Source organism: Mycteria americana, chromosome 22 (assembly GCF_035582795.1).
Source record: "Mycteria americana isolate JAX WOST 10 ecotype Jacksonville Zoo and Gardens chromosome 22, USCA_MyAme_1.0, whole genome shotgun sequence".
NCBI classification, from domain to species: Eukaryota; Metazoa; Chordata; class Aves; order Ciconiiformes; family Ciconiidae; genus Mycteria; species Mycteria americana.
In genome coordinates, this window is record NC_134386.1 from 699172 (window position 1) to 713726 (window position 14555).

The 14555-nt window shown below is 69.2% G+C and overlaps 2 protein-coding genes across 2 annotated transcripts; both read left to right on the forward strand.

Moving 5' to 3' along the window:
• The first annotated feature begins 453 nt into the window (after nucleotides 1-453).
• On the forward strand, nucleotides 454-8204 carry KAT2A (lysine acetyltransferase 2A). The gene is made up of 18 exons (XM_075522881.1): nucleotides 454-709; nucleotides 1973-2096; nucleotides 2190-2335; nucleotides 2704-2793; nucleotides 2921-3102; nucleotides 3387-3578; nucleotides 3743-3849; nucleotides 3997-4104; nucleotides 4195-4331; nucleotides 4469-4677; nucleotides 4752-4878; nucleotides 5181-5291; nucleotides 5370-5513; nucleotides 5827-5941; nucleotides 6051-6087; nucleotides 6255-6318; nucleotides 6532-6616; nucleotides 6845-8204. The coding sequence occupies exons 1-18, from the start codon at nucleotides 482-484 to the stop codon at nucleotides 7036-7038; spliced, it is 2400 nt and encodes a 799-aa protein (XP_075378996.1). The 5' UTR covers nucleotides 454-481; the 3' UTR covers nucleotides 7039-8204.
• Nucleotides 8205-8765: 561 nt separating this feature from the next.
• DHX58 (DExH-box helicase 58) lies at nucleotides 8766-13421 on the forward strand. Its single transcript, XM_075523136.1, has 12 exons — nucleotides 8766-8949; nucleotides 9067-9268; nucleotides 9394-9584; nucleotides 9819-9935; nucleotides 10156-10282; nucleotides 10372-10554; nucleotides 10640-10896; nucleotides 11043-11192; nucleotides 11473-11634; nucleotides 11956-12146; nucleotides 12395-12491; nucleotides 12780-13421. Exons 1-12 carry the CDS (start codon nucleotides 8782-8784, stop codon nucleotides 12957-12959), a joined length of 2025 nt encoding a protein of 674 aa, XP_075379251.1. The 5' UTR covers nucleotides 8766-8781; the 3' UTR covers nucleotides 12960-13421.
• The last annotated feature ends 1134 nt before the right edge of the window (nucleotides 13422-14555 follow it).

Genomic DNA, 14555 nt, shown 5'->3' on the forward strand with positions numbered 1-14555 from the left:
GGGCCTCACCCCATATTTGGCGGAGAAGGCGCGGCCGCACGCCATATTTGGAAGAGGCTGCTGGGAGCGTTGGGCGGGGCCTCACCCCATATTTGGCGGAGAAGGCGTGGCCGCATTCCATATTTGGAAGAGGCTGCGGGGCGCGGAGCGCGCCGTGCAGCGCCGAGCGCCGCCGAACCGGGCACGGTACCGGTTACCGGAGCGGGGGGGGGGGAGGGCTCCTCCGGGCAGTGATGGCCCAGCACCGCCCCGGGAGGGGGCTCTTGGGGCGGTCGGGTCCCATCGGGCCCGGCCCTCGAGTCTCTCTGGCCGGTTCACGCCGCCCGCAGCCCCGGGCGGGAGCTCCGCTCCCGCCCGGGGCTGCGGGCGGCGTGAACCGGCCCCGAGAGCACCGGACCCACCCCCCCGCCGCGGCGGACTACCGATCCCGGCGTGCCCCGCGCGCAGGCGCAGTAAGCGCGGAGCGCACGCCGGGCCCGGCATGGCGGAGCCGGAGGCCGCGCAGCCCGGGCGGCCCCCGCCGGGCCCGGGGACGGCGGCGGGGAGCGGCGGGGCTGGGAGCGGGGCGGCGGCGGGAGGAGCGGGGTCCAGCGACCCGGCGCGGCCCGGGCTGAGCCAGCAGCAGCGGGCGAGCCAGCGCAAGGCGCAAGTGCGGGGGTTCCCCCGCGGCAAGAAGCTGGAGAAGCTGGGGGTCTTCTCGGCCTGCAAGGTGGGCTGGAGCGGCACCGGGCGGAACCGGGGGGGGTGCGGGACCGGGGTGCAGGAGGGGGCGTGCAAGGACGTGCATGGGTGGGGGATGCAGGAGAGGGGTGCTGAGCTGGGCAGGGGGTGCAGGGGGGGGGTATAAGGATATGCATGGGTGGGGGGTGGAGGAGGGTGGTGCAAGGGCGTGCATGGGCAGGGGATGCAGGAGGGGGGGTGCAAGGATGTGCATGGGTGGGGGATGCAGGAAGGGGGTGCTGAGCTGGGCGGGGGGTGCAGGAGGGGGGGTGCAAGGACACGCATGGGCAGGGGGTGCAGGAGGGGGGTCCTGAGCCGTGCATGGTGTGCAGGAGGGGGATGCAAGGATGTGCATGGGTGGGGGATGCAGGAGGGGGGTGCTGAGCTGGGCAGGGGGTGCAGGAGGGGGTTGTAAGGACATGCATGGGTGGGGGATGCAGGATGGGGTGCAGGAGGGGGAGTGCAAGGACCTGCATGGGTGGGGAGTGCAGGAGCATGGTGCAGGGTTGTGTATGGGCAGGGGATGCAGGAGGGGAGTGCTGAGCTGTGCGTGGGGTGCAGGAGGGGGATGCAAGGACATGCATGGGTGGGGGATGCAGGAGGAGCATGTAGGGGGTGCAGGAGGGGGGTGCAAGGGCGTGCATGGGTGGGGGATGCAGGAGGAGCATGTAGGGGGTGCAGGAGGGGGGTGCAAGGGCGTGCATGGGCAGGAGGTTTCAGGAGGGGGGTGCTGAGCTGTGCAGGGGCTGCAGAAGAGGGATGCAAGGACATGCGTGGACAGGGGATGCAGGAGGGGGTGCTGAGCTGGGCAGGGGGTGCAAGGGCGTGCATGGGCAGGGGATGCAGGAGGGGGGTACTGGGCTGTGCCTGGGGTGCAGGAAGGAGACGCTGGGCCATGCGTGGCTGGGGGTGCAGGAGGAGCTGGACCGTGCATGGGATGCAGCAGCGGGTGCTGGGCCGTGCGTGCGCAGGGGGTGCAGGAGGAGAGTGCTGAGTTGTGTAAGGGAGATGCAAGGACATCCGTGGGCAGGGGCTGCGGGATCCTGGGGCCGCACGCAGGAGAGACGTGAGAGCGTTAGGGTGCTGGGTCGTGCAGGGTGGGTGCTGAGGAACGCTGGGGTGGGTAAATAGGGGTGGTGGGACAGGTGGAGGAGGCTTTGCGGGGGGAGTTGTTTGGCTGGAGAAGGCGCAGCCTTGGCGCGAGGCAGTGCACGGGCTGCTGCGTGACGGCCTGTCCTCTCCCTCGTCCCAGGCCAACGACGCCTGCAAGTGCAACGGCTGGAAGAACCCCAACCCTCCCACCGCCCCCCGCATGGACCTGCAGCAGCCGGTGACCAACCTGAGCGAGCCCTGCCGGAGCTGCGGCCATGCGCTGGGTAACCCCCTCTGCGGGGCGCCCGGGACCCCCCCGGGAAGGGGGAGCGGTGCTGACCCCCCCCGGTCTCACTGCGGCTTTCTCTCCACCACAGCGGACCACGTGTCCCACCTGGAGAACGTCTCGGAGGAGGAGATCAACCGGCTGCTGGGTATGGTGGTGGACGTGGAAAACCTCTTCATGTCGGTGCACAAGGAGGAGGACACGGACACCAAGCAGGTGTATTTCTACCTGTTCAAGGTGCGTCCGGGGCTGGGGACGTTGCGCAGGGGTCCCTCAGCGTTGCCGGGGAGCTGGGGCTGCTGTCCCGCTGCTTGTCCTCTGCCCGCTCTGCTGGGAGCTGTGGTCTGTGGCTGTGAGCCGTCCCACCAGCCCAGCCAGAGACCTGAAACGCCGACCCTGTCCTGGGAGCGACTGCTCTCCCGGCCTTGAATTCCCCTGGGAGGGAGGTTTCCAGGGGAGAATCGGGCGTGCTCCGAGGTGGACCCCGGCACCCTCCTGGCTGCCTAAATCAGTGCAGCCCCGCAGCAGCGTTCTGCCACTTCCACCGCTCGTGATGTGCCTGGTTCTTGGGACTTCGGTGACCGTGTCCAATGGTGTCTTCGCAGCTCCTGCGGAAGTGCATCCTGCAGATGAGCCAGCCTGTGGTCGAGGGGTCCCTGGGGAGCCCCCCCTTCGAGAAACCAAACATTGAGCAGGTGAGGCCGCTGTCAGGCTCACGCGTTGCACCGATGACTTGTCCTGCGTTTTGCTGCTCTTGCACGCTCCCCTCCCTCTTTGGGGGGCAGCTCCCGGCACCCCTCCACCGCCCCTTCCTCTCCCCAGGGAGTCCTGAATTTCGTCCAGTACAAGTTCAGCCACTTGCCGCCCAAGGAGCGGCAGACCATGTACGAGCTCTCCAAGATGTTCCTGCTCTGCCTCAACTACTGGAAGCTGGAGACGCCATCCCAGTTCCGGCAGCGCTCCCAGAACGACGATGTGGCCACCTACAAGGTCAACTACACGAGGTGAGGGCGGGAGGGGTCTGAGCCAGCCAGCCTGGGGGTCTGCCCACTCCTGCCACCCCTGTGTGGGGCTGACCCCTGACTCCCAGGGTCCTCACCTCTCCCCAGCTCTCCCAGGCGAGGAGAGCAGGCAAGTGGGGAGGCTGCTTCCAAATAACGTCAGCCGTGACCCCCCGGACGCCTGCTCTCCTGGTCCCTGCTCCCAGCAGCGTATTCCCGGGAGGGATGCGGGTGCTCTGGGGTTGCTGGTCCCAGCCCCGTCGCTGGAGCGCGTTCTTGTCCCCTAGGTGGTTGTGCTACTGCCACGTGCCGCAGAGCTGCGACAGCCTTCCCCGCTACGAGACCACCCACGTCTTCGGGCGCAGCCTCCTGAAGTCCATCTTCACGGTCACCCGCCGGCAGCTGCTGGAGAAGTTCCGGGTGGAGAAGGACAAGCTCGTGCCGGAGAAGCGGACGCTGATCCTCACCCACTTCCCCAAGTAGGTGCCCAACGTGGGGGTGGCTGCTGGGCCGCTGAAGAGGCTCTCCTCTCTCGGGGCACTCGCACACCGAGAGTGACCGCCTGCCCTCCCACCGCGTGTGGAGCTGTGGGGCTGTGCCTCCCCGGTGCCTGCTCGCCGACCGACGTGCCGCTCCCTGCCAGGTTCCTGTCCATGCTGGAGGAGGAGATCTATGGCGAGAACTCTCCGATCTGGGAGGCCGATTTCACCGTGCCGGCCGCAGAGGGTGCCCAGCTGGTGTCTCGCCCAGGTATCTCAGGGAGCAGCCCCCCCAGCTTGGGGGCTGTAGGATAAAGGGCCGAGGTGGTGGGTGAGCCTTGGCCGGTGGCGGTGGCTGGGCTATCGTGGTGTGGCAAGCCGCTTTCTGGCAGTCACGGGCATCGTTGGTCTCTTCCAGCCGCGGTCAGCACCGTTGCTGTGCCCACCACTCCGCTCTTCAGCAAGAAGCTCAGCAACAGCAGCTCTGCCGCGAGCATGGACGCCAGCACCCCAGAGCCCCTGCCAGGTAGGGCCGGTGCGAGCCCGGCACTGGGGGAGCTGGGACCTTCCTTGGTCCCTCTCGGTGCTGGACGTGCCGCTCTGCTCCGCGCCCCAGGGGAGAAGCGGAAGCTGCCCGAGAGCCTGACGCTGGAAGATGCCAAGCGGATCCGTGTCATGGGAGACATCCCCATGGAGCTGGTGAACGAGGTCATGCTGACCATCACGGACCCCGCCGCCATGCTGGGCCCCGAGGTACGGGGTGGGGGGCACTGGGGCGGCACCGGAGCTCTCCAGGGCCTGCAGAGCTGCTTTCCTGGTGTGCTGGGGCCTGGGTGGGCCCTCCCCGCGGAGGGTGTGCTGGGGTCAGTGAAACCCCCCGCACCCCCCAGACCAGCCTGCTGTCGGCGAACGCGGCACGGGACGAGACGGCCCGGCTGGAGGAGCGCCGTGGCATCATTGAGTTCCACGTCATCGGCAACTCACTCTCGCAGAAGTCCAACAAGAAGATCCTGATGTGGCTGGTGGGCTTGCAGAACGTCTTCTCGCACCAGCTGCCCCGCATGCCCAAGGAGTACATCACTCGCCTCGTCTTTGACCCGTGCGTGGCTCGGGGGGCGTGGGGGGAGCCGGCACGGGGGGGTCCCATCTCACCCTTGGCCTCGCTGCCCGCAGGAAGCACAAGACGCTGGCACTGATCAAGGACGGCCGAGTGATCGGGGGGATCTGCTTCCGCATGTTCCCCACCCAGGGCTTCACGGAGATCGTCTTCTGCGCCGTCACGTCCAACGAGCAAGTGAAGGTGAGAGTGGGGAGGCGGGTGGTGGGCACGGCACAGCACGGGGGTGGGGAGAAGCGGGGCAGTGGGTGGGGGGCTGCGGGGGGAGCAGGGTGGTCCCGCTGTAGCTGGGAAAGCACAGGGGTGTCCCAACCCCTGGGGTAGCCCAGACCCGCGCAGCGCTGGCTGGCCCCGAGTGGCAGCAGTTGCTCTGGGGACGTCTTCCAGCTGCCCGCGTCCGTGGGCGGGAGGGCACCATGCGTCCCGTCCGACTTGGGCTGCCTGGGGGGCACGGGGGGGTCCCTGTCTCACGGCGGCTCCCCCAGGGCTATGGAACGCACCTGATGAACCACCTGAAGGAGTACCACATCAAGCACAACATCCTCTACTTCCTCACCTACGCGGACGAGTACGCCATCGGCTACTTCAAGAAGCAGGTGGGCTCCGTCCCCCGGGGCGGCTCCCCTCGGCCCTGCTGCCCGCCAGCCCCCTCCCACCTGCCCTCTCCCTCCTAGGGCTTCTCCAAGGACATCAAGGTCCCCAAGAGCCGCTACCTGGGCTACATCAAGGACTACGAGGGGGCGACCCTGATGGAGTGTGAGCTGAACCCCCGCATCCCCTACACCGAGCTCTCCCACATCATCAAGAAGCAGAAGGAGGTACCTCCCGCAGGCGGGCGCTGCCGGGCTCTGCCTGCTCTGGCCCCTGCCGGCTGCCTGCTGAAGGCAGGGGAGAGCTGTGGGGACGTCGGCCCGCGGGAGCTGTCCCTCGAATCTCCCCTGGGAGCAGGCTCGTGGGGCGGAGATGGGACGCTGCGGTGGCGTTTACGGTGGCCGGGGTTGGCTCTGGCCAGGGGCAGCGGGTGCAGCTGGTGCTCCGGGCCTGTGGGGTCCCACGTCACGGTTTGGCTCCCGGGAGCATCCCGCGGTCCCTGCGCGCCTCCCCCCTTCCAACCCCCCCTTCCTGCCGCAGATCATCAAGAAGCTGATTGAGAGGAAGCAAGCGCAGATCCGCAAGGTCTACCCTGGCCTGACCTGCTTCAAGGAGGGCGTGCGGCAGATCCCCATCGAGAGCGTCCCCGGCATCCGTGAGTCCTGCTGGCTTCTGGCGGGGAAGGGCTGTCTGGCAGGAGGGCTCCGTTCTCCCTCGCCCACGGGTGTGGGGCAGACGTGGTGATGTTGACCCTTGATTTCCAGGAGAAACGGGATGGAAACCGCTGGGGAAGGAGAAGGGGTGAGTGCTGTGCAGGGGGGGCTCGCAGTCCTGCCCAGGGCCTCGCTGGGCTGCGGGGGCTCGGCTCGGGCTGCTCTGCGCTCCGGCGCTGGGAGGGGGAGGTGGGAGCACTGGGATGGAGAGGGGCTGCCTGCCCTCAGCTGACGGGTGCTGGTTTTGTCCTGCAGAAAAGAGCTGAAGGATCCGGACCAGCTCTACAACACCCTGAAGAACCTCCTGGCCCAGATCAAGGTGCAGGCAGGAGGGGACCCTCTGCTCCAGGGTGCCCGTCCCCCCGACAGCCCTCGGAGCTGCCTCCCCTGGGACAGGCTGTCCTGGGCTGTGCCCTCGGGGGGCAGGTGGGGTGACCCAGGGGAGCAGGACGGGGAGCAGGACCCCTGCGTGCTGGGGCAGGCGGGGGCTGCCTGCGCTCGCTGCTGTAACCTGCCCCTGCCCTCTCCCCAGACCCACCCCAGCGCGTGGCCCTTCATGGAGCCGGTGAAGAAGTCGGAGGCACCGGACTACTACGAAATCATCCGCTTCCCCATTGGTAGGTGGTTGTGCCCGGGCCCCCGGGGCAGGATGGCAGGGGGAGGGCTGGAGCCCCCCTGTCTGCGGGGTCTGTGCTGGGGAGGGGGTGTCCTGGCTGGGGTGATGGGAGCCCCGGGACAGCTCAGAAGAGAGAGGGATGAGTCAAGACCCTCGGCTGCTGTCCGGGTCTGTGGCCGGGGCGGGGGCGGCAGAGGCCTGGGGGGGCCTGACCCTTCCCCACCCCCAGACCTGAAGACCATGACCGAGCGCCTGAAGAACCGCTACTACGTCACCAAGAAGCTGTTCATCGCTGACCTGCAGCGCATCATCACCAACTGCCGCGAGTACAACCCGCCCGACAGCGACTACTGCAAGTGTGCCAACACCCTGGAGAAGTTCTTCTACTTCAAGCTCAAGGAGGGGGGGCTCATCGACAAGTAGGGGAGCTGGCCTGGATGCGCCTTGGCCACTGGCACCCCCCTGGGAGGGGCAGGGCTCCCCGCGGGTCCTGGCCCCGCTCTGTGGGCAGGGGCTGCTGGAGGGTTTGTTGCTGCTGAGCAGCCCGGGGGAGCTGGGCCTTCCCTTGGGGGGAGCGAGGTGGGGGGAGCGAGGTGAGGGGAGCAGGGGGGATGCCCGGTGCTTTTTACCCCCGTGCCGTCGGCTGCCTCTCCTGGGGGTGTGTGAGCAGCGGGGCTGGAGCCCCCTCGTCGGGATCTGCCCGGGGCAGGGGCAGCCTCCCTCTCCCTGGGGGCCGGGACCCCCCTGGCACCAGCACTTCCCTCCTCCCCAGGGCTGTGCCTTCTGCCCCGGCTCTCCTCGACAGGGCAGGGGCACACAAGTGCTTTGGTTTTCTGCTTCCGTCCACGCACAGGCAGCCCCTGCCCCTCTTGTTGAATGTATGGCAGGGCTCAGCCCTGCCTGCCCCCGGCTGCAGGCAGAGATGCTGCTCGCGGTCCAGGGTCCTGCTGTGGGGGGGTGCTCTGCCCCTGCCCCCCCCAGCTCCTGCTGCCTCTATCAGCTCTTCCCTCCCTCTGGGGACAGCTCTGCCTCTGCCCGGGGCAGGGGCCCAGCCAGGGTCTGTACCGTCTGCCCTGCCTGCTCCTGCCGCCAGCCGGGGCTGCCCCTCGCCTGCCCGGGGGCGGCGAGGGCTGGGCTGCTCTGGCTGCTGCTCTGACGCCGGGGCAGGGGGTGCCCGGTGCTGCACTGGCCCCCGCTGCCCCTGCTCTGCCCCGGCTGGGAGCCAGCCTCTGCCCCTGCCTGGGGGTCGGCTCCTGCTCGCCTCCCCCCTTGCTGCCCCCCCCTTGCGCCTTGCGGGCTGTGTTCCCCCCGCCCCCCCTTTGGGTGCTGGGCTTGGGGAGTGCCCGACCCCAGCATTGACTCGTCCCCCACCCTTGCTTGGTCGCCTGCTGCCTTACCCCCCCCCCCCGCCCCCCCCGTGCTGTCATCGCTGTGTGGGTGCTGGTGATGCTCTGTGGCTCGCTGGCCTCGCCAGAGTGGGACCAGCCCCCTCCACCCCTGCCCTGGCGCCCATTCCACTTGTCTGTTGTTTTGTTTGGGGTTTTTTGGTTTTTGTTTTGTTTTTTTTTAAATAAATGTCCTTGTGCAGACCCAGCTGCATCCTCGGGTCTGGCCCCGCAGTTGGGGGGTGGTTGGGGCTGCACCGGGGCGTGCAGTTGGGTTGGGGAGGGAGACAGGAGCAGCTCAGCGCGGGGAGGACGCAGGGAGCCCCTGGGCTGGCCGGGGGTGCACGGACCGCTTGGGGTGCGCCGGGCTGAACCGGGGTGCACGGTGCTGCCCTGGGGGTGCCCGGGCTGCCCAGGGAGCAGGGGGGGATTGGGGGGCGGGGGGGGCGGGGCTGCACCGGGGCGGCTGCGGGAGCTCCGCCCGCTTTCGGTTTCTGTCCGTGGCCGGGGCTCCGGGGGGGGGGTGTCCCGGGCCGCTGCGGGCCGGGCAGGCGCCGGGGCGGGGGGCGGCAGCGGGGCCGCGGGCAGCGCGGCTCGGGCGGGCTCAGCCCCGCTCGGTTGGCCCCAGCCCGGCTCGGCGCGGCCCCGCTGCCCGCCCGCTCCCGGCAGCGCGGCCGGCGGGGCCCCCCCTCGCCGGGCCCCCCCCTCGCCGGGGCCGCGGCAGGACGCGCCGCCCGAGTTTCGTTTCCCGGCCGGGCCCGGCGGCGGCAGCGGCCGCGGGATGGAGCTGCGCGGGTACCAGCGGGAGGCGGCGGCCCCGGCCCTGCGCGGCCGCAACAGCATCATCTGGCTGCCCACGGGCGCCGGCAAGACCCGCGTCGCCGTCCACGTCTGCCGGCAGCACCTGGAGAGCCGGCGGGGCGGCAGGGTGGCTGTGCTGGTCAACAAGGTGCCCGCCGGCCCCGCTCCCCCGCCCCGGGGCTGCCGGGGCGGCAGCGGCTCCGGCCGCGGGCTGCCGGGCGGCGGCGGCGGCGGGCGGGGGCTGAGCGGGCTCCGGTTGGCGCAGGTGCACCTGGTGGGGCAGCACGCCGAGAAGGAGTTCCACGTGCTGCAGAAGGACTTCAGGGTGACGGCCGTCAGCGGGGACAGCAGCCACAAGTCCTCCTTCGCCCGCACGGTGAAGCAGAGCGACGTCGTCATCTGCACGGCCCAGATCCTGCAGAACGCGCTGCTCGCCGCGGAGGAGGACGCGCGCGTGGAGCTGACGGGTGGGTGCAGGACCCCCCCGGCGCCGCTCTCCCCACGGCCGCGCTGGGGGGGGGGGGGGGGCTGCCCCGGCCGAGCCTCCGCCGCCGGCGTGGCTCACCCCGCTCCTCTCCCTGGCCCGGTGCAGATTTCTCGCTGCTGGTGATAGACGAATGCCACCACACGCACAAGGAAGCCGTCTACAACAAAATCATGTTGAATTACCTCCAGCGCAAGCTCAGCGGCCAGCAGGACCTGCCGCAGGTCCTGGGCCTGACGGCGTCCCCCGGCACCGGGGGGGCAACCTCCTTCAAGGGGGCTGTAGAGCACATCCTGCAGGTGGGTCCTGCGCCCCCCGTCCTGCACCGAGACAGGGTGCGACGGCCCCGGGCACAGCTTCTCCTGGGGTGTAGCAGGGCGTCCCTTGGGGTGAGCGCTGATAACCCGGCGTGCAGGCGCTGGGCAGCGCGGGGGGAGACATCCCCGAACTCGCCGGGGTGCCAGCGAGCACCACGCGCCGCGTCGCCCTGGGCTGCCGGGGCTCAGGGCTGGAAGTGGGGTCTCGCCTCTCAGATCTGTGCCAACCTGGACACTGAGAAGATCACGTCGGCGCAGGAGGAGCTGCAGCACCTGCAGAGCCACGTCCCCCAGCCCAGGAAGCAGTATGACCTCTGCCAGGAGAGAGCGCAGGTGAGGGGCAGCCGGGGGCTCTGGCCCTCCATCCCTTGGCACAGGCCGATCTGAGGAATCGCTTGATCCAGAGCTTTGGCGCAGGGGGACCCCGCGACCGTCCGGGTCCTGCCACGCAAACATTCCCTAACCGCGGGCCAGGCGCTCTGGGCTGCGCCGCCAAGGCTGTCCAGAGCAATGTCCCCTACTCCTTGGGTCCTGAGCCCCTCTCTGCTCCCAGGACCCCTTTGGCAAGCAGCTGAAGAAGGTGATGGAGCGGATCCAGCAGTACATGGAGATGCCCGGCCTGCCAAAGGACTTTGGCACACAGGTTTACGAGCAGCGCATCGTGGAGCTGGAGAAGAGAGGTGAGGAGGTGGCAGTGCGGGTGTGACGGGGCAGAGCCGGCAGCCGCAGGGCCAGGCTGTGACCGCGGCATGCCCTGGCCCTCACCCAGCGGCAGAGACGTTTTGTCGCAAGACGCGGGTGTGCGCGCTGCACCTGCGCAAGTACAACGACGCTTTGCTGATCAACGACACGGTGCGGATGATCGACGCCTTCCAGTGCCTCCAGCAGTTCTACGCCACCGAGCGGGACAGGAAGGACCCCACCGAACGGTTCCTCGCCGCCACGTTTGAGGGTAACGTAGAGGCCTGGAGGGGGGTTGGTGCTGGCTGCATTTGGGGGGGGGGGAAGCCCCCCTGACATCCCGCTCACCTGCGCAGAGAACAGGACGAGCCTGCAGGCGCTCGCCGGGGACCGGCGCTACGAGAACCCTAGGCTGGGCAAGCTGGAGGAGATCCTGCGGGAGCACTTCCAGCCCCTGGGTGCTTCTCGCGGCATCATCTTCACCAAGACCCGGCAGAGCGCCTACAGCCTGCTCAGCTGGCTGCAGGACACGGCCACGCTCTGCGGGCAGCACATCAGGGCTGCCGTCCTCACCGGCGCCGGCTACAGCAACCAGGCCAGGCACATGACGCAGGTGAGCAGAGGATGGGAAGGAGCTGGACAGGGTCCTGGGAGGGATCCGGCCTTAACCCTCTCTGCACACTTTGTGGGAACTGCGGGTCCTGCCCAGGGCTCGGAGCCCTGCACATCTGCTGAAGCATCAGCCCCCTCTGCCCCCAGCACGAGCAGCAGGACGTGATCAAGCTGTTCCGTGAGGGAACCCTCAACCTGCTCTTCTCCACCAGCGTGGCCGAGGAGGGCCTGGATATCCCCGAGTGCAACGTTGTGGTCCGCTATGGGCTGATGACCAACGAGATCGCCATGGTGCAGGTAGCTGCCCGGGCTCCCTCCGGCCACTCTGCCCGGCCCCATGTTGGGGGCAGCGTGCGGGGACGCCCCAAAGCCACGGGGGTGGGACACAGGGGCTCTCCCATCCTGCGCCCGCTGGCAGCTCCCTGGGGATGAGCCCAGCCCCTGGCAGAGCATCTCCTTGGCGAGGCGCAGCGGGGTGCGGAGGGTGGATCCATCCTTGCGGGGTGGCACGGGGAGGCAGGGAGGGTCGGCCACGGCCCTCCTCTGCTGACGGCAGCGTTTGGCCCTTCCACTGCAGGCCCGGGGCCGTGCCCGTGCCGAGAACAGCGTCTACTCCGTCCTCGCCAAAGCCAACAGCAGAGAGGTGTCCCGAGAGCTGCTCAACGAGGACCTCGTGGACCTCATGGAGAGGGCGATCAGAGCAGTGCAAGCCATGCCCGAGAAGGAATACCACCTCAAGGTGAGTGCTGGGCACTGCCCTGAGCACCAGGAGGGCCAGGCAGCTCCTGCCCGCGTCTGCTGCTTGGGCACAGCCCTCTGCGCCCTGGTTTTGGCTGCCTGCTCTCCCCTTGGGGCAGCACCAGCTCCTGGGAGGGGGCCATGCGTGCCCATCCTGCCCTGCCCATCCTGCCCTGCCCATCCTGCCGCGCGGCTCGCGCTCTCTGGGACGGTGCATCTCTCCGTGGCCGTGTGTCTTGCCATGTCTGCCATCTGCCCGTGCCCATTGCCCTGCACTGACCCTCGTCCTCCCCGCCGTCCTGCCTCCCCCTGCCCTCTGCAGATCAAGGAGCTGCAGCGAGTTGCCGTTACCAGCTGGCTAATGAAGGAGGCCAGGATCAGCGAGAGGCGGCGGCTGCACGACCCGGATGCTGTTTACCTCTACTGCGTCAACTGCAACGCAGCGGTGTGCCGCGGCAGCGACATCCGCACCGTGGAGGGCATGCACCACGTTAACATCAACCCCAACTTCGGGTAGGAGCTGGGCGCTGGCAGGGGCGAGCGGGCAGAGCCTGGCTGTCTAGCGTCACTTGCACGAGCTGCCGCGCTCTCCACCCAGGACGTGCAGGGGGTGGCAGCAGCCTGCTGCCAGCTCTTTCTTGGGGACACCAGTCCAGGGAGGTCATGGGGGCTTTGTAGGACTGTGCAACTACGGTAGCACACCCCCGTTTCTGTCTCCTGGACCATCGTCCTTAGAGTGTCTTTCGGCCCCTTCCTTGCAGGTTGTATTACAGAGTTTCCTCTGGGAAAATACAGTTCCAGCGGACTTTCAAGGACTGGGAGCCCGGCTGCCGCATCGTGTGCAGTGAGTGCAGCCAGGTGGGTGCGGCAATCCCCCCGTGGCTGCGGCCCAGTCGGTGTTGGAGGGGCAGGAGGGGCCGTGCCTTGTGCCCCAGCTTCTGGCTGCGGAATGGAGCTGTATCTGCCTTCAGCACGTGCCCGTGTGATGTGCGTGCTGCACACGCGGGACACGGACACGGGCAGCTCTCTCCAAAGGGGCACGTGCCCCTGGAGCAAGGAGCTGCCTCCATCCCAGGTGTGCGTGGCCCTGCAGCCCGGGGATGCTGCACCGCAGGCTGCGTGACTGTCCCCTCCCTGCCCACACAGGACTGGGGAATGGAGATGATCTACCGGCAGGTGAAGCTGCCCATCCTCTGCATCAAAAACTTCGTGGTGGAGACGCCGGCTGAGAAGAGGAGGTACAAGAAGTGGAGTGCTGTGACGTTCCCCATCAAGGAGTTTGACTACGTGGAGTACTGCTCCAGCACCCATGGCCAGTCCTTCTAGCGTGGGCTCTGCTAGAAGAGGACTATTCCCAGGCCACCTCCTGGGACAGTGGGACCCTTCCCGCCGCCCTTTGCATGGGACCCTCCCTGCAGGCCCGTGCAGACAGAAAGCCATGGCTCACTCCTCTTTTCCTCGCTGGACCGAGCCACCGCAGCACATCCCTTGCTAGAGCCCGCGACTGCAGGAGGGGGCTCTGCTGCACCCGTGCCGAAAGGACAAGACACGGGCATGGGAAAGCACCTGAACCCTTTCCTGCCTGCTGGCAGCTGCTCCCCGTGCCGCTGCCTTCCCTTCCTGCCCCCCAGCGCTGCCAGGCTCGGGGGGCTGTCTCCATGGCCAGCCCGCTGCCCTGCCAGGAGAACCAGCCATTTCACACGGGCCCAGGACACGGCCCAGCGTTTCTCTGGCAGCTTCCGGTCTGCTTTGCGAGTTCGATGGTCGTCCATTAAAAACATGCGCACGTGCTGGGAACGAGGGAGGCGCTGACGGTTTCATTCATCGCGAGAGCTCGCTGCGCGCAGGCAGGTTCGCTGCGGGACAGCCCTGGCACCGGAGCCGGACCACCCCATCGCCTGCTGGAGAGCCAGCTCCCACCGCGCTGGCAGCGCAGGGACCCCCGGGGAGGCACCCGCGAGTGCCTGGAGCAAGTCACATGTGTGGGGCTGCCCCAGTCCCACCCCTCCCCGCAGACACTGGCCTGAGCAACCCACCTCACCCACCCACCCACCCGAGACCAAACCTTCCCGTGGCCCAGAACGAGCCTCAGCCCCTCTGGGGCAGCTCAGCCCTGCAGGAACGAGCCTGGAGCTGCGGGTGGATTTGGCCGCCTGGCAGAAAGGAAAGAGCTGCTGAGGCCGGACGGGCGAGCAGCGCGGTGCGGCCCGAGTCACCCTGCCCGGGCGCCCGGGCTCGGGGCGGGGGTTGTGCCCCTGCCGCTGCCCCGGCAGCTCCGGGGGGCCCCGAGGGCTGAGCCGGGGCCGCCCCGGGGAAGCGGGGCTCGCCGGGCCCCCTGCCTCCGAGCCGGGGGAGGCCGAGGGAGCCGCGGGGCTTGCGGCAGGACCCCGGGCCCGGGCCGGCCTCGGGGGTGGGGCTCGGTGCCGGGGGCTCGGGGTCCCCGCGGCCGGACCGGGATGCTGCAGCCCCGGATCCCTGTCCGCCCCCGGCGTGCTCTCCCGCCGACGGTCGCTAGAGGGAAGCCCGGGCCCGGCCCGGCCGCGGGATGAGGGCGATGCCCGGGGAACTCCCGGGGCAGCGGGCCCGGCCCGGGGGGTGCCGCCGCCGGCGGGAGGATGCTCGTCGGTGCCGGTGCCGGCCCCGGGGACCTCCCGCTCCGGTACGCAGCGCGGTTGCTGGGCGGGTTACGGGTCGCCCCGGGGGGTGCGGGAGCGCTGGGGGCCGCGGTCCGCCCCTGCTCCAGCCCGGCCCTGCTGGGCACAGGGAGCTCCCGCGAAGGGCGAGGGCGGCTTCTCCACCGGGCACCGGCGGCTGCCGGGGCACCTGGGCGCCGGAGCGTCGTCTCTACCCAAAACTCGTCCCTTCTGCGGGCAGCCACCCCCGGAGCGCGGTACCCCGGCACTGCGGCTCCCCGGTTATCCC

Excerpts from the sequence above, each read along its gene's own strand:
- KAT2A (XM_075522881.1), top strand. The coding sequence starts at position 482 with ATGGCGGAGCCGGAGGCCGCGCAGCCCGGGCGGCCCCCGCCGGGCCCG. Across the intron at positions 2,097-2,189 it reads GAGCTGCGGCCATGCGCTGG|CGGACCACGTGTCCCACCTG; the intron begins GTAACCCCCTCT and ends TCTCCACCACAG. Across the intron at positions 3,103-3,386 it reads TACAAGGTCAACTACACGAG|GTGGTTGTGCTACTGCCACG; the intron begins GTGAGGGCGGGA and ends CTTGTCCCCTAG.
- DHX58 (XM_075523136.1), top strand. The coding sequence starts at position 8,782 with ATGGAGCTGCGCGGGTACCAGCGGGAGGCGGCGGCCCCGGCCCTGCGC. Across the intron at positions 10,555-10,639 it reads CCTCGCCGCCACGTTTGAGG|AGAACAGGACGAGCCTGCAG; the intron begins GTAACGTAGAGG and ends TCACCTGCGCAG. Across the intron at positions 10,897-11,042 it reads AGGCCAGGCACATGACGCAG|CACGAGCAGCAGGACGTGAT; the intron begins GTGAGCAGAGGA and ends CTCTGCCCCCAG.